The sequence below is a fragment of the Phyllobates terribilis genome, unplaced genomic scaffold (assembly GCF_046119375.1).
Source record: "Phyllobates terribilis strain yellow unplaced genomic scaffold, ASM4611937v1 Scaffold_7__3_contigs__length_470593459, whole genome shotgun sequence".
Classification (NCBI taxonomy): domain Eukaryota; kingdom Metazoa; phylum Chordata; class Amphibia; order Anura; family Dendrobatidae; genus Phyllobates; species Phyllobates terribilis.
Genome location: NW_027362767.1, coordinates 273,316,663 through 273,334,226, shown reverse-complemented (window position 1 = coordinate 273,334,226; position 17,564 = coordinate 273,316,663). Strand labels below are relative to the sequence as shown.

The window sequence follows — 17,564 nt, the reverse complement described above, 5'->3', positions numbered from 1 at the left end:
CTTCAGGCTGATGGCTCTTCCCTACAATGACACATTAGAGTGTACTCATCAGCTGTGTAAGCAGGACTTGCTCAGGACGGACTATTTCTCACCATTTCCAAGCTACTGACAGTCGGTGAGTAGAACTGGAATATCAGAGACCGCAGAAGCGTTCTTGTCACAATGCGCAGACGCGGAGTTGTTGTTCCAAATATCTATTTACATATATTACATTATAACATTAGCAGAAGGCCCAGGAATGATTGCAGGGTGCAGAGCACCCTCTTCAGGCTTGTGGTGAGATGGCAGCATTGCAGACAGTGGTTCAGACTCCATTTTGCTGATTACAAGATTCAACAGTCAATAATTGCAGGGATTTTTTGGTCTAGGGGAGAGGTAAGGACGTTCCCACTGCAGGCAGAGCGGTGCTTCATCCTCCGATTAGCGCAGCCTCCTGTCAGGAGATGACGCAGACGCTGCTGTTTTTTTGGTTTTTCATCACTTGTCGTTTTTGTAGCTCTCGGGAGATTCTCCTCTTGATGCCCAGTAGATACAACTCGCGGTCAAACAGTCCGGCCGCCAAGGGGATGCTGCGAGGAGGAACACAAGGGCAACCTTAACACTGTGCAAACACCACCAATATTGTAAGACTGGCAATATGGACACAGATGGGGGAGCAATCAGATGTGAGCCGTCGTGCTACAGTTGTGTTCAAAAGTTTACATACCCCAGCAGAATGTTTCCTTTCTTGGCCTTATTTCAGAGAATATGGATGATAACAAAAAAACTTTTTCTCCACTCATGGTTATTGGTTGGGTGAAGCCATTTACTGTCAAACTACTGTGTTTTCTCTTTTTATATCTTAATGACAACCAAAAACATCCAAATGACCCTGAGCAAAAGTTCACATACCCCAGTTCTTAATACCGTGTATTGCCTCCTCTAACATCAATGACAGCTTGAAGTCTTTTGTGGTAGTTGTGGATGAGGTTCTTTATTTTCTCAGATGGTAAAGCTGCCCATTCTTCTTGGCAAAAAGCCTCCAGTTCCTGTAAATTCCTGGGCTGTCTAGCATGAACTGCGCGCTTGAGATCTCCCCAGAGTGGCTCAATGATATTGAGGTCAGGAGACTGAGATGGCCACTCCAGAACCTTCACTTTGTTCTGCTGTAGCCAATGACAGGTCGACTTGGCCTTGTGTTTTGGATCGTTGTCATGTTGGAACGTCCAAGTACGTCCCATGCGCAGCTTCCGGGCTGATGAGTGCAAATTTGCCTCCAGTATTTGCTGATAACTTGCTGCATTCATCTTTCCTTCAACTTTTACCAAGTTTCCTGTTCCTTTGTAGCTCACACATCCCCAAAAAACATCAGCGATCCATATCTGTGCTTTACTGTAGGAATGGTGTTCCTTTCATCATAGGCCTTGTTGGACTCTCTCCAAATGTAACGTGTATGGATGTGGCCACAATGTTCAATTTTGGTCTGATCACTCCAAATTACCTTGTACCAGAAGTTTTGAGGCTTGTCTCTGTGCTGCTTGGTGTATTGTAGGCGAGATACTTTGTGGCATTTGCGCAGTAATGGCTTTCTTCTGGCGACTCGACCATGCAGCCCATTTTTCTTCAAGTGCCTCCTTATTGTGCATCTTGAAACAGCCACACCGCTAGTTTTCATAGAGTTCTGAATTTCAGCTGATGTTATTTGTGGGTTTTTCTTTGCATCCCGAACAATTTTCCTGGCAGTTGTGGCCGAAATTTTTGTTGGTCTACCTTACCGTGGTTTGGTTTTTACAGAGCCCCTGATTTTCCATTTGTTAATCACAGTTTGATCGCTGCTGACTGGTATTATCAATTTCATGGATATTTTCTTGTATCCCTTCCCTGTGTTATACAATTCTACTACCTTTTCCCATAGATCCATTGACAATTTTTTTGCTTTCCCCATAACTCACAATCCAGAGACGTCAGTGGCTGGATGAAAGATGCAAGAGTCTGTCTGGATCCCAGAAACTCACTCAGCTTTTATGCACACACACTGATTACAAGCAAACAGGTCACAGGTGAGGATGTTACCTTTGGTAGCCATTCAAAGCCATTTGTGTCAAACTCTGTGCATGTTATCAGGCCAAAATCACCAGGGTATGTGAACTTTTGATCAGGGTCATTTGGATGTTTTTGGTTGTCATTAAGATTTAAAGAGAGAAAACAGTAGTTTGACAATAAATGGCTTCACCCAACCAATAAAGTTTTTTTGTTATCATCCTTATTCTCTGAAACAAGGCCAAGAAAGGAAAAATTTTGCCGGGGTATGTAAACTTTTGAGCACAACTGTATGCGACACTCAGTGAGTGGAGTAAAATCTTCAAATTTATTTCAGGAACATTCGACCAGAAGGTCTTACTCATGGTCTCAACCATGACCTTCTGGCCGAAACACGCTGGTTTTGTTGACTGAGCTGTCCGGTCTATATTTATGTTCTGGAAATCAATTTGAAGATTTTAGTCCACTCATTGAGTGCCGGATATCTATTAACTGTTAGCGTCTGACAAGCTCATGTGCAGGGGGTTATACTGCAAGACTGACGAGCTGGAGGCCCCATTCTCTGCATTTCTTACAAGGAAGGTTACTGAAAATAACAGGGTGCGTGAACCCCATTGTCATATTGTTGAGGGTCCAGACACAGATGTATATGTATGGCCAGGGGCTAAATGGAAATCTTTACACCCCCGCCCCCCCCCGCCCCCCCAAGAGCTGAATCCGGTCCTGATCCTCCCCAGCAGACACAGGTGCATAATCTGTTACACTGTGTCAGCACGTTCTCATACTGAGCCATGCAGCTCTGAGCAGGACTAGTACTCGGCCCCTGGATGTTAGTAATGCTAGTTCTGATGGGTCCGCCCACTGGAACTAACTAGTTCTCAGAGGACAGCCTCTTTAATTATTTTAATTGGCTGATCGGTGGGGATCCAACCACTGGGACCTGCACCCAGCAGCAGAACGAGGCACTTCTGTGCCCACCGCCTTTCAATTCATTTTCTATGGTGTCGCGCTTGGTTTTTTGGGAAGTGACAGAATAAACGGCGCGGCGGTGGAGCATGTACACGGATACAAGAGTGGGGACAAGAGTACCGCATTCTGCCACTCAGCTCACAGGGGTCAGACCCCCGCTGATCAGCACGTTACCACCAGTCCTGTGGATAAGTGTTGAACGGCTGTCGATTGAGAAGCAGATGATATACCACAAACCCCACAGGTGCCAACTGTCACTTACTTGTCTCTGCCGGGTCTGATCCTCACTTCAAATAATCCGAATACAGGCCTGTGGTCGGAGGTCTTCACCAGGGAGCAAGAGGCGTACTTCAGGACGCGGATATCGCCCTTATTCCGGCTCTTGTACACCACGCGATCCTGCAGAGACCCAGAGATTAGTGTGCGGCATCCAAACTTGTAGCCCCCCCAATACTGCAGCAAATCCTTTACTGGAGTAACGCCGGCAATATAAGAGGGTGGCTATGTGCGGCCGCCTCCATTACCTCACATAGGATGCACTGACGCAGTGTCTGAAGGGGCAACTTGTGCAGCAGGACGTGCCCAGTGTGAGAGGCTATGACCCCGTCACCATATGTAGCCCCTTCTGGAGAAACAACAGTTTTGTCTATTAGGGGCATTTTTTCATACTGACTCCATATACAATTGAAACCAGAGGTTTACATACACTACCGTTCAAAAGTTTGGGGGCATTTTGAAATTTCATTATTTTTGAAAGAAAAGCACTTTTTTTTTTTCAGTGAAGCTAATATTAAATGAATCAGAAATGCACTCTATACATTGTTAATGTGGTAAATGACTATTCTAGCTGCAAACGTCTTGTTTTTATTGCAATATCTACATAGGTGTATAGAGGCCCATTTTCAACAACCGCCACTCCAGTGTTTTAATGGTACATTGTGTTTGCTAACTGTGTAACAAGGGTAATGGATGTTTAGACAACCCTAGAAAACCCTTGCACAAGTATGTTAGCCCAGCTAAAAACAGTTTGGCTGATTTGAGAAGCTATAAAATTGACCTTCCTTTGAGCTAGTTGAGAATCTGGAGCATTACATTTGTTTGTTCTATGAAACTCTCAGAATGGCCAGAAAAAGAGAACTTTCATGTGAAACTCGACAGTCTATTCTTGTTCTTAGAAATTAAGACTATTCCATGCGAGAAGTTGCCAAGAAACTGAAGATTTCCTAGAACGGTGTGTACTACTCCCTTCAGAGGAGAGCACAAACAGCCTCTAACCAGAGTAGAAAGAAGTGGGCGCCCCGCTGCACAACTGAGCAACAAGACAAGTACATTAGAGTCTCTAGTTTGAGAAATCGACGCCTCACAGCTCCTCAACTGGCAGCTTCAATAAATAGTACACGCAAAACGCCAGTGTCAATGTCTACAGTGAAGAGGCGACTCCGGGATGCAGGCCTTCAGGGCAAAGTGGCAAAGAAGAAGCCATATCTGAGACTGGCTAATAAAAGGAAAAGATTAATATGGGCAAAAGAACACAGACATTGGACAGAGGAAGACTGGAAAAAAGTTTTATGGACAAACAAATCAAAGTTTGAGGTGTTTGGATCACACAGAAGAACATTTGTGAGATGCAGAACAACTGAAAAGAAGCTGGAAGAATGCCTGACACCATCTGTCAAGCATGGTGGAGGTAATGTGATGGTCTGGGGTTGCTTTGGTGCTGGTAAAGTGGGAGATTTGTACAAGGTAAATGGGATTTTGAATAAGGAATTTTGCAACGCCATGCCATACCCTGTGGACAGAGCTTGAATGGAGCCAATTTCATCCTACAACAGGACAATGACCCAAAGCACACCTCCAAATTATGCATGAACTATTTAGGGAAGAAGCAGGCAGCTGGTATTCTATCTGTAATAGAGTGGCCAGCGCAGTCACCAGATCTCAACCCCATTGAACTGTTGTGGGAGCAGCTTGACCGTATGGTACTCAAAAAGTGCCCATCAAGCCAATCCAACTTGTGGGAGGGGCTTCTGGAAGCATGAGGAGGGGATTTCTCAAGATTACCTCAGCAAATTAACAGCTAGAATGCCAAAGGTCTGCAATGGGAGCATTCTTTGACAAAAGCAAAAGTTTGAAGGAGAAAATTATTCTTTCAAATAAAAATCATTATTTCTAACCTTGTCAATGTCTGGACTATATTTTCTATTCATTTTGCAACTCATTTGATAAATAAAAGTATGAGCTTTCATGGAAAACACAAAATTGTCTGGGTGACCCCAAACTTTTGAACGGTAGTGTACACTATATAAAAGAGACACATATGCATGTTTTTCTCAATATCTGACATGAAATCAGAATAAACCTTTCCCATTTTAGGTCAATTAGGATTACCATCATTTGTAATATTTGCCAAATTCCAGAATAATGAGAGAGAGAGAGAATGTTTTAAGGCATTTTTATTACTTACTGCAAAGTCAAAAGTTTACATACATTTCATTAGTATTTGGTACCATTGCCCTTAAACTGAATGACTTGGGTCAAACGTTTGGGATATCCTTCCACAAGCTTCTCTCAATAGTTGGTCGGAATTTGGGCCTATTCTTCCTGATAAAACTGGTGTAACTGATCCAGGTTTGTAGGTCGCCTTGCTCGCACTTGCCTCTTCAGCTTTGCCCATAAATTTTCAATAGGATTGAGATCAGGGCTTTGTGATGGCCTCTCCAAAACATGGACTTTGTTATCCTTAACCCACTTTGTTACCATTTTGGCAGTATGCTTTGGGTCATTGTCCATTTGGAAGACTTATTTCCGCCCAAGCTTTAACTTCCTGGCTGATGTCTTGAGATATTGCTTCAGTATTGCCACATAATCTTCTTTTCTCATGATGCCATCTATTCTGTGAAGTGCACCAGTCCCTCTGGCATCAAAACAACCCCACAACACGATGCAGCCACCCCCATATTTCACAGTTGGGATGGTGTTCTTAGGCTTCCAAGCTTCTCCCTTTTTCCTCCAAACTTAACAATAGTCATTATGCCCAAAAAGTTCAATTTTAGTTTCATCAGACCACAGGACATGTCTTTGTTCCTGTGTGCATTTGCAAACATTAATCTGGCTTTTTTATGTTTCTTTTGGAGTGATGGCTTCTTCCTGGCAGAGTGGCCTTTCAGCCCATGTTGATACAGTACTCGTTTCACTGTGGATATTGACACAATCTTACCAGCTTCCACCATCATCTTCACAAGGTCTCTTGCTTTTGTCCTTCGGTTGATATGCACGTCGGACCAAAGCACGTTAATCTCTGGGGCACAGATCCCATCTCCTTCCTGAGCGGTATGATGACTGGACGTTCCCATCTTGTTTGTACTTGCATATAATTGTTTGTACAGATGAACGAGGCACCTTCAGGGATCTTGAAATTATACCCAAGTAGGAGCCAGACTTGTGCAAGTCCACAATTCTCTTCCTGATATCTTGGCTGATTTCTTTAGACTTTCCCATGATGCTACACAAAGAAGCAGTGTGTTTCAGGTGTGCATTAAAATACATCCACATGTGTATCTCTAATTAACTCAGATGTTGCCAAAAAAACTATCAGAAGCTTCCTAACGCATGACATCATCATAGGGGCAGTGCAGAATTGTTTAAAGGCATAGTAATCTTACTGTATGTAAACTTTTGACTTTGCAGTGAGTAATAAAAATGCCTTAAAACATTCTCTCTCTCATTATTCTGGCATTTGACAAATATTAAAAATTATGGTAATCCTAATTGACCTAAACGGGAAAGGTTTATTCTGATTTCATATCAGATATTGAGAAAAAAATGCATCTGTGTCTTTTTATACAGTGTATGTAAACTTCTGGTTTGCACCTCCTGCTGGTTCTTGTGATTCCCCCTCTGTGATGAAAATACGAGGACTTTTGTACTTACCATAAAATCTTTCTCACAGCCTTCATAGGGGGACACAGGAACCATAGTGGACATTCAGGGTCCAATCGCCACATTCCCATTTTTCCAGAGCACCAAAAGTTTCTCTGCTTTGCTGTCAATCAGTCCCACTTTCAATCTGTGGTCCTCCCCTTCGGGTTGGCCACTGCTCCCTGGGTATTCACAAAGTTTATGGCTGCCATGTGGAGATAGGCATCCACCATGGTTCCCATGTTCCTCACTGAAGCGCCCGAGAAAAGACTATTCTTGTGCACCAATATAGCCTATAGGCCGATCTGTACCCGAGGAAGTGGAGGGTGGGACTGAGTGAGTAGACATGTGTGACCACCAGCACAGGTCAGGTGGAGGACCTTGTAAAAAGGAATCAAAAGAATGACACAGGGCGCTGTAACCAGTATGTAACGGCAATATCTGCACACGGGGGCCAGGTGTAATGTTACATTTGAATTGCAAACAAAAAAAAAAAAATTGTATAATCAAATGGAACATTGATTTGGAGGAAACCTGGCTGGACAATCTAGTATAAGGTGATGGCAGAGCGGATTTTTCCAGGAGTGCACATGTGGACACGCGCTTTATAATAGTTTTCCTGCCTAAAGGGCTTGGATATGTTTCCATATATCTGTATACTACACTTTCCCTGAGTCGAGTTGGGTGGGGGGTCTCCAGTGTAAGATATGGTTGGCGCTCTGCTGTGGGGGGGGGTGGCACAGCCAGTATACATTATACACAGAAATTACTGCTCTCAGGACTAACAGAAAAGTCGATTCAACTGGAGCCCGCTGATTTTTTTCATCACTAAACAATAATATCGATGGAAGTCTGGTATCTCCGTAATTGTTCTGACCTACAGATTCATGTTTTAAAGTTGTTCTTACCACAGAATGAACGCCAGAAAAACAAAAGCCAAAAAAATATGTCAGACGTGCACTTTTTTCTTTTTTTTAAACATTTCATCCTACTTGGAATTGTTTGTACATCATACGGTAAAACGAACAGAGTCATTCAAAACTACAACTCTTCCCCCAAAATAAGCCCTCATACCGCTATCGACAGAAAAATGAAGCTATGGCTCTAGAAAAAGGAAGAAAAAATGTAAGTGCAAAAAGAAAAACTGGCGGCGGCGACGAGGGGTAAGAGGAGCAGTAATCTGGAGTTTAAAAATCCACTGGATAGTTTGGGAGAAAAATCTATATGCAAATGAAGTTCTCGGTGCACCGTAGGCGGGGCCACGCAATCTGGAGCACCTGCTCTCCCACAGCTTCACTGGCTCAGTATTGTCAAGTATTGCAGTGGAGGAGGAGCTAGCCAGTGTAACTGAGGAAAGGCTCTGGATCGCATGTCTCCGCCCACAGTGATCCAAACACCTCATTTGTATATAAATGTATGCCAATACTATCCAGCGGATTTCTAAAGCTATGACTTCTCTTATAGCAAGACCTCCTAAAAGCACGTCCATTCACTTTATTAATTTTGAAGCTTTAAGACCAAGTATGTCACCTCAGAGACATATGAGGGGGTTGAGGTCCCTCTAGCTTTTCTCTTACCGTATAGGACGGCGTTCTCTGCTTGGATGTGCTGTCATATTCGTCACAGCCGATGTCAAACTTATACGTGGGGAGAAACTGAATGGCAGCCTCTTCAAACCCCTTAAATATGGACCCTGGACAGAGAGAGAAATAATAAGCTTATGAGTACGCAGGAGGAGCAGCATTCAGGGTTTCCCTGTAATCAGAGGCTGGAGCAGATGGCGGCCTGCGCTCATTTTCCAGCTCAGATGTTCACCTGCTTCCCGGTCTCCTCTCTCCTAATCCACGACTATTGCTGACTGCATAATGGCTTTGACAGACACCCCTAAATCCTATGTCTGTCTGCAGCGGGGGAGGTGCGCACTGCAGCATATACTAATCTGTTATTATACATTTACTACAAGGTTAATGCTCCGCAGCTGCTATCCTCGCTCATATGAACTTTCACCACTGAAGAAGCAAAAAATTAAAAAAATAAATTAGCGTCCGATCCACCATTACCGTCATTCATCTCTTTGATCAGCTGGTCGTACTGCAGCAGCCGCGACATGTCTAGCTCCGGTTTACGTTGCAGAATGGAGTTCACTCCCGAACGATCCTTGTTCAATCGGAAGTTAAAGTCACCAAACCAGAAAACTTCATCAAAGCGACTTGTAACGTCCACTGGAAGGTCAAGCAGAGGAGACGTAAGGTTGGGGTGACCAACGTCAGACAGAGAAGAAACAGGCGATTGTTACCCATATAGGAACAATCTGCGAGTCCCCTTATACAGTGCCATCATTCACTACTTTTAGAACCTTCCAATATTACTATACTGCCCCCAGAGGCAGAATGTGGAACTACAGCTCATCAGGTATCACACAGGGTGTACGGTTGCAGACTAATGAGCAGAACAAGACACCGGTGACGGATCGTACTCACGGGGATTGGAGCGGTAGGGGTTGGTGTCGGGAATATTACGAGGTAGTGCCAAACCCTCAACTATTTTCTTGTAGTCAAGGATCCTCTCACCAACTTTGCCATCTCCGGCTGCCAAAAAAAACCACTTGGATCAGAATGGATGGATACAGGGTCCGGCTTTAGAGTATGTACTGAATGGCTCATACATAACCAGATCATTATTTTCTCATCATCTCATTTCAATATCTCTGGTTGCTTCCAATGCATTAACAAGAAGTTGTCACTAATAGCCAGAAGCTAAAACCATTTGCGCGTCTTGTCCTCTCACAAGGATAAGAGTTTGTTATAAGACTGTGAGCCCTCGTGGGCAGGGTCCTCGCTCCTCCCGTATCAGTCGCTGACTTGTATTGTTTAAGATTATTGTACTTGTTTTTATTATGTATACCCCCTTCACATGTAAAGCGCCATGGAATAAATGGATCTATAATAATAATGTATCTGAGTACACACCCACACACTGTAATGAGCATGACTAGGTCCGCAGAGGATTTAAGCGTTGGACTACAAACAAGAATGTTCCCATTCACTCACAACAAGCAGAGCTCCTTAACACGGTGAGGAAATGGAGCAGAAAGTCTAGTAGAAGTTGCATATCATTATCAGGTCGAGCTTCACACACAGCAGCTTGGACATATTCTTACATGTGAAATGCGACGTAATCAAGAGGAAGGAGGTTCCGAAAAAAGTGAAGGACACGGCGAGGGCTCCCTTGGTCTTGATCTGTGAGACGATCCGTGTGGTGACCGTGGCATATTCCACCTCTATAGAAGAAAACACATCAGGATCAATACACACAAGGATAGGATCCCATCACATTGTCCTGCGGATTCCTCCAAGGTTTATAGCTTCCCGGAAAATCGGCAGAATACGTACAGCAGCATACCGTCAATCCAACCTGGCAGGTGGTGGATTATCTGATGTTCTGGATTACTGGTATGCCATTATAAAAGTCTATTAAAGAAGAGCGAGTGAATTCGCAAGACCCTAGTACAGCGGTCAGGTCAGTAGTCCATGGCCACCAAAAGGGAGCCCAGCGAACCTCCTCCTACCCGCAGGCATCAAGGGCGCCTCTTTTGATATCTTGGCTCAGCAAGACATCATGTGTGTAACACACCGCAATAGTGTGAAGCCAGGCCTACAAAGAAGTGCCGGGTGATGCCTGCGGGTAGGAGGTTCACATCTGACCATGAACTTCAGACATGGCTGATGGTCCAGGTTCCTTTGAATGTATTCGCTCAACTCTAGTTGCTGTGTACTGGCCCCTCTCTCTGCTGGTGACCCCTGCACCTCCCACGCCCATGGACACTTTCCGGCTGCTTCCTCTGTGATATCAGCTGATTGCAGGAAACCCACATGTGGAAAGCAGGGAGAACGACTCTTACCAGAACAGAACCAGATCAGGTCTCGTCGGATGAAGACTGACAGATAGAGGACGCCATGAGCACTGGAGTGGAGCAGCACGTAATGTGGTCCCAGGGTCTCCTGGAGACGGATCTCCCACTCCCGCCTGTGAATATAAACAAGGGTCACAAGTGATTGCAGGTATCAATCTGAGTCTCCTTAAAGGCTGCACAGCCAGGAAACGACGGCTTCAGTCACATCTACCCACAAAGATGAAAGGGTGGAGCCCCCAGGACAGAGTGTGAGATATCAATCACAAGTACAAGTGTGGACAGGGATGTAGATGGACATTTTATCCCATTTTATGTTACGGTTACAGGCAGAAAAGTACCATGGGGCTATAGGGACAGCGTCAGGCAGTGGGGCTGCTCAGCTTTACTGTACAGGTCGTATCAGAACTATGAATTATGACTACTCTCTCCCAGATGCAGCGCTGTTCCGTGGCCATGTCTGGTACTTGAGGTCGGTCATGTTCACATGAATCACATAAATGTGATAACAGAAGAGAGCAGATATGATTTTCCAATCTCACACACATACAATGATTGGAGCACTGACCGGTCCGGGCTTCCTTCCTGGACGCCAACAACATACATGTCTTGTGCAAAATCATCATCTGACGGCAGCAAGAAATCATCCAGGGTCTCCGGGAGCTCCTGCATTAAGCAGAGGGGGAGAAACATCACACACAAGGATACATGAACCCACGTCTGTATAACCCCCAGCAGGTGAAACACGTTACCCTGAACGTCTGCAGACTAAGGTGAGTAACGACTGCGAGATATACAACCGTACCGCACATCTGACCACCCACAAGCACCTGTATCAGAAAATCATACCATGCCAGTCGTGTGTTACTGCAGCAAGTCAGCAACTTTCATACATCCTGAGTATTACAAGAAACAAGTGCAGTTGTCAGAAAACCCGTTATTCTGGCATCTGATAATCCGTAATTAGCTTCTGATTCTGGATGCATGCCTCCAGGGTGGCAGAGGAGCGTCACTACCGATATCCCGGGGTAAGAGAGCACAGAGGAGAGTCCCTACCGATATCCCGGGGTAAGAGGGCACAGAGGAGAGTCACTACCGATATCCCGGGGTAAGAGGGCACAGAGGAGAGTCACTACCGATATCCCGGGGTAAGAGGGCACAGAGGAGAGTCACTACCGATATCCCGGGGTAAGAGAGCACAGAGGAGCGTCACTACCGATATACCGGGGTAAGAAGGCACAGAGGAGCGTCACTACCGATATCCCAGGGTAAGAGGGCACAGAGGAGCGTCACTACCGATATCCCAGGGTAAGAGGGCACAGAGGAGCGTCACTACCGATATCCCGAGGTAAGAGAACACAGAGGAGCCTCACTACCGATATCCCGGGGTAAGAGAGCACAGAGGAGCCTCACTACCGATATCCCGAGGTAAGAGAACACAGAGGAGCCTCACTACCGATATCCCGGGGTAAGAGGGCACAGAGGAGCGTCACTACCGATATCCCGGGGTAAGAGGGCACAGAGGAGCGTCACTACCGATATCCCGGGGTAAGAGGGCACAGAGGAGAGTCACTACCGATATCCCGGGGTAAGAGGGCACAGAGGAGCCTCACTACCGATATCCCGGGGTAAGAGGGCAGAGGAGCCTCACTACCGATATCCCGGGGAAGAGGGCACAGAGGAGCGTCACTACCGATATCCCGGGGTAAGAGGGCACAGAGGAGCGTCACTACCGATATCCCGGGGTAAGAGGGCACAGAGGAGAGTCACTACCGATATCCCGGGGTAAGAGGGCACAGAGGAGCCTCACTACCGATATCCCGGGGTAAGAGGGCACAGAGGAGCCTCACTACCGATATCCCGGGGAAGAGGGCACAGAGGAGCCTCACTACCGATATCCCGGGGTAAGAGGGCACAGAGGAGCCTCACTACCGATATCCCGGGGTAAGAGGGCACAGAGGAGCCTCACTACCGATATCCCGGGGTAAGAGAGCACAGAGGAGAGTCACTACCGATATCCCGGGGTAAGAGGGCACAGAGGAGCCTCACTACCGATATCCCGGGGTAAGAGGGCACAGAGGAGCCTCACTACCGATATCCCGGGGAAGAGGGCACAGAGGAGCCTCACTACCGATATCCCGGGGTAAGAGGGCACAGAGGAGCCTCACTACCGATATCCCGGGGTAATAGGGCACAGAGGAGCCTCACTACCGATATCCCGGGGTAAGAGGGCACAGAGGAGCCTCACTACCGATATCCCGGGGTAAGAGAGCACAGAGGAGAGTCACTACCGATATCCCGGGGTAAGAGGGCACAGAGGAGCCTCACTACCGATATCCCGGGGTAAGAGGGCACAGAGGAGCCTCACTACCGATATCCCGGGGTAAGAGGGCACAGAGGAGCCTCACTACCGATATCCCGGGGTAATAGGGCACAGAGGAGCCTCACTACCGATATCCCGGGGTAATAGGGCACAGAGGAGCCTCACTACCGATATCCCGGGGTAAGAGAGCACAGAGGAGAGTCACTACCGATATCCCGGGGTAAGAGAGCACAGAGGAGAGTCACTACCGATATCCCGGGGTAAGAGAGCACAGAGGAGAGTCACTACCGATATCCCGGGGTAAGAGAGCACAGAGGAGAGTCACTACCGATATCCCGGGGTAAGAGAGCACAGAGGAGAGTCACTACCGATATCCCGGGGTAAGAGAGCACAGAGGAGAGTCACTACCGATATCCCGGGGTAAGAGAGCACAGAGGAGAGTCACTACCGATATCCCGGGGTAAGAGAGCACAGAGGAGAGTCACTACCGATATCCCGGGCTAAGAGAGCACAGAGGAGAGTCACTACCGATATCCCGGGGTAAGAGAGCACAGAGGATCCTCACTACCGATATCCCGAGGTAAGAGAGCACAGAGGATCCTCACTACCGATATCCCGGGGTAAGAGGGCACAGAGGAGCCTCACTACCGATATCCCGGGGTAAGAGAGCACAGAGGAGCGTCACTACCGATATCCCGGGGTAAAGTGACATGAGGTGCAGAGAACACGAGGAATCAGAAAGTGCTTAATGCTTCAATGCTACAAAGAGTTAAGGGCCTGACACCCCAGGGACGGCACAATTCTCAGTACAGGAAAGACTGTATTTATAGCCTCCCAGGACGATGCCGGTAAATATAGAGTGCAGCATGAGAAATGGAAAGAGTTTCTATATTTTAATGACACGAACAAGGGGTGCGGACAATGAATCACAGCAGAAGAAAATTCCCAGCTGGGCCCCGCACATAGGAAACAAGAAGGGGACCTAATTATTAAAGGAACAGAGCTATCGGCGTTAGAGGAGGGAGGCGTTACATCAGTGACAGCCCCATCTACACCTCCGCCTGCATCGCTGATATCTGTTACTGGAGGGAGGGGGAGGGGGAGGGGGAGGGGGGACGACTCCGGGGGCACCTGTGGTTATAGCAGTTAAGTGTATCACTGGTACATGATCTATGTTATTAGGGGCAGTGGCATCTTCCTCACTGTCCTGCAACCTGCGGACCTCCGAGACCTCATCCAAAGAAATATATTATATTATAGAAAATAGGGAAGAGGAGGGAGAATGCAGCTGCAGCATCTCTGCCTCAGAGTCTGAGTGACACTCATGCTGTGAAGTGAGAGGGATAACCGTAGCGTGGAGACATCTGATTGGTCAGAGCACACCAGCAAGAGCCCACCCACTCAACAAGCATGCTGCACTCAGCAGCCTCTGCCCCATCTGCCCCGCTCCTCCTCTCACCTTGCGTCCCTGCATGTTCCAGGTAGCAATGAAAACTCGCAGCAGCCTCTCTGGGAAATATCGATCTAGTTCCTCAGCTCCGAGCAGCGCGCCACTGGCCAAGAGGCTCCCCTCCAAATAGCTCCTGAGAAGACAGGACACATATTGCCTGCAGACTGGTACAAACAATGGTGGTCTTAGGGGATGATCAAATACCCATCTGTGGGGTCTGTATGTAGCCGAATGTCCCACCATGTAAAGATCCAGTACACATCCTTATATTACTTGGCCTCTAGTCATTTATTGGGGGCACACGACTACAATAAACAAAGCTGCAGACCCTTCATTTTTTGAAGGGGTCGAGAACTGTGAAGTATTTTAGGTGTGATTGTGACTTCACAAAGGTGACACCAGGGGAGGAATGAGCACATCACCCGCAGAGACCTCCAAATATCACATACAATGGCTTCATTATAGGGACTGACCAGCATGTCCAAAAAACGACCAGCAAAAACTCATCCCCACCTTTGTATACTGCCCTGTAGCAATGACATCATGTACATCCAGGTGAACGCTGCAGCCAATCACTAGCCTTGACGCTGATGCTGGCAGCATGAGGAGGCTGCAGCGTTCAGGTGGATGACTTCATGGATGCCCCCCACATGTCACATATCTCAATTACATCTGTAATTTATCAAAATATTGGACCCATTAAAAAATAAATGAAGGGGCCGCAGAGTTCAATATTGCAGCCGTGAGCCCCCGAAATAGAAGCAGGTCTGGATCCATGTTTATATCTCTCGCATGGGGCAACATATGGCCATAAGGATCCCAGACACAGGTCACCCCCGAGATGAATACAAATGATCCCGGGCACACTGCGCCACAGATTATGGGGGTGTCCTCACCTGTTGCGGACATCCTTGGAGCGGAGGGGTGTGAGCAGGCTGTAGGTGCTTTTCATGGACTCATTGGAGTGGAGGTCGCAGCCTGCACCGTTCAGCCGTGTGTCGCCCAGGCTGCTGCTGTGGCGGAGAAGCTGCTGGTGTTTATAATCCCTGTAATCCGGCTCCATCCTATTAGTCGTCCTCGGTGTCCTCAGACTCGTGTTGGCATCTAACTGGGGGAGAAGCTGCAGGGGCTTGGTGTGTGCAAGACAAGGCTTATGACTAATTTTTGGGAACCTTGATGCCATGCTGGCCTCCAAGTGAGTGGTCCCTGATGGCTCAGCTGCCAGATCCTCGATAGCAGAGGCTTCCTGGAGAGAGCCGGTGGAGGAGCCACTTTCATTAGGGTCCGTTAAGCTCCCCTGGCTCGTCTTAAACCTCCGGCGCCAGCTGTGGTCATCCAGGGAGAAGGCTCGTTCCAGTTTTCGCAGCCGTGGCTTTGGTCTGCTGGGGGGTTTGGGTACAACATGATTTGTAAGGTTCTTACCGGGCAGCTGGGCACCATCCGTCTGCTTCTGTATCCAGTGCCTGATCTCCTGCTCTTTGCTTATGGTCAGGTCAGAGCCACCCATCATTACACCACCATCATCATCCCCCATGACACGTTCGAGGTCAGAAGACTGAGAGGTGTGAGACATCTTCAGCTCCATCCTTGTGGGCATGGTGGGTGCAGGTTACAGCTCATTAATGCCCCCGATGTGCATAAAGGAAAGACACAAACCGAGCTCCAGCCACAGATCAGGGGCTCCATCCTGGGGAGGGCGAGGACTGCCGGCATCACTGCACGGAGCAGGATCTGCAATCAGAGACATGAGACGATCATCCCTCACAGGTTCCTATAGATACGGACGCTCCGCACACAGGACCCACGGGGAAACTGACGAGGGCTCAGCTATTCTGTGCACTACTGAGGTAATCAGGACAGAGTCCCCCCGGATAATGCCCCGACACCTCACTCATAAGGTTACGCCAGGGGTCAGAAGTGACCACAACACGAGAACGTCAGGAGCTGTACATTCCCGGACACACAGCGAAACTGGATGATGATGGGGGTCGTTGTCCTTTCCACCAACTATAACCACAACCAAGGGAACAAAGGGAGTAATGGGAGAATCAACAGATAAGAGGTGGGGGTGCAACATGACACCGCTGACCCCACAGACACCAGTGTCACCACAATTCCCACAGACACCGTGCGAACCCCTGTCCCCCATCACAGTCATCTGGGTATCCATCCTCCTCTTCCTCTAACTCCCAAGAAATCAGGGCATCCCCCCCACAGACATCGGGGTAACATCTCTCCAACAAACACCTCAAGTCTCAGCCCCGGTCTCCGCTCGATGATATAACTCCCACCGCCGAGTACCTCGGATGACCAAACCCCACATCCCGCACCTAGTAACCAGGACAATGAGCGTCTTAGAGACCAAAAAACCCGCACACTGCCCACAGCGGCCCCTGGCGGTGGGAGGAGGCCACCGCACAGACTGTGCACAGCGGTCCCTGGAGAAGGCCACCGCACAGACTGCGCACAGCGGCCTCTGGTGGTGGGAGAAGGTCACCGCACAGCGGCCTCTGGTGGTGGGAGAAGGTCACCGCACAGCGGCCTCTGGTGGTGGGAGAAGGTCACCGCACAGCGGCCTCTGGTGGTGGGAGAAGGTCACCGCACAGCGGCCTCTGGTGGTGGGAGAAGATCACCGCACAGACTGCGCACAGCGGCCACTGGAAGTGGAAGGTGTCACCGCACAGCGGCCTCTGGTGGTGGAAGAAGATCACCGCACAGACTGCGCTCAGCGGCCTCTGGTGGTAGGAGAAGATCAGCGCACAGCGGCCTCTGGTGTTGGGAGAAGATCACCGCACAGACTGCGCACAGAGGTCTCTGTTGGCGGAAGGTCACCGCACAGACTGCGCACAGCGGCCTCTGGTGGTGGGAGGTCACAGCACAGACTGCGCACAGCGGCCTCTGGTGGTGGGAGGTCACCGCACAGACTGCTCACAGCGGCCTTTGGTGGTGGAAGGAGGTCACCGCACAGACTGCGA

At 48.1% G+C, this 17,564-nt stretch overlaps 1 protein-coding gene across 3 annotated transcripts; it reads right to left on the bottom strand.

The window, feature by feature from the left end:
• Positions 1 to 178: 178 nt before the first annotated feature.
• On the bottom strand, positions 179 to 17,427 carry INPP5E (inositol polyphosphate-5-phosphatase E). Of its 3 annotated transcripts, none has more exons than XM_073640794.1 (11): positions 16,920 to 17,427; positions 15,486 to 16,320; positions 14,599 to 14,722; positions 11,385 to 11,482; positions 10,808 to 10,932; positions 10,067 to 10,186; positions 9,387 to 9,494; positions 8,967 to 9,128; positions 8,484 to 8,599; positions 3,251 to 3,387; positions 179 to 569 (listed from the first exon to the last, which is right to left on the bottom strand). In XM_073640794.1, exons 2-11 carry the CDS (start codon positions 16,184 to 16,186, stop codon positions 437 to 439), a joined length of 1,824 nt encoding a protein of 607 aa, XP_073496895.1. In that variant the 5' UTR covers positions 16,187 to 16,320; positions 16,920 to 17,427; the 3' UTR covers positions 179 to 436. The 3 variants fall into 3 exon arrangements, with proteins under 3 accessions (XP_073496895.1, XP_073496893.1, XP_073496896.1); XM_073640792.1 differs by having other exon boundaries at positions 16,837 to 17,426; XM_073640795.1 differs by lacking the exons at positions 179 to 569; positions 3,251 to 3,387 and adding an exon at positions 5,543 to 6,490 and having other exon boundaries at positions 16,837 to 17,427.
• Positions 17,428 to 17,564: the final 137 nt, after the last annotated feature.

Bases quoted from the DNA above. Each gene is read 5' to 3' on its own strand.
- INPP5E (XM_073640794.1), bottom strand. From the start codon at position 16,186: ATGCCCACAAGGATGGAGCTGAAGATGTCTCACACCTCTCAGTCTTCT. The intron at 14,723-15,485 runs GTGAGGACACCC...CTGTCTTCTCAG, and splicing joins TCCAAGGATGTCCGCAACAG to GAGCTATTTGGAGGGGAGCC. The intron at 11,483-14,598 runs GTGAGAGGAGGA...TGCTTAATGCAG, and splicing joins GGAACATGCAGGGACGCAAG to GAGCTCCCGGAGACCCTGGA.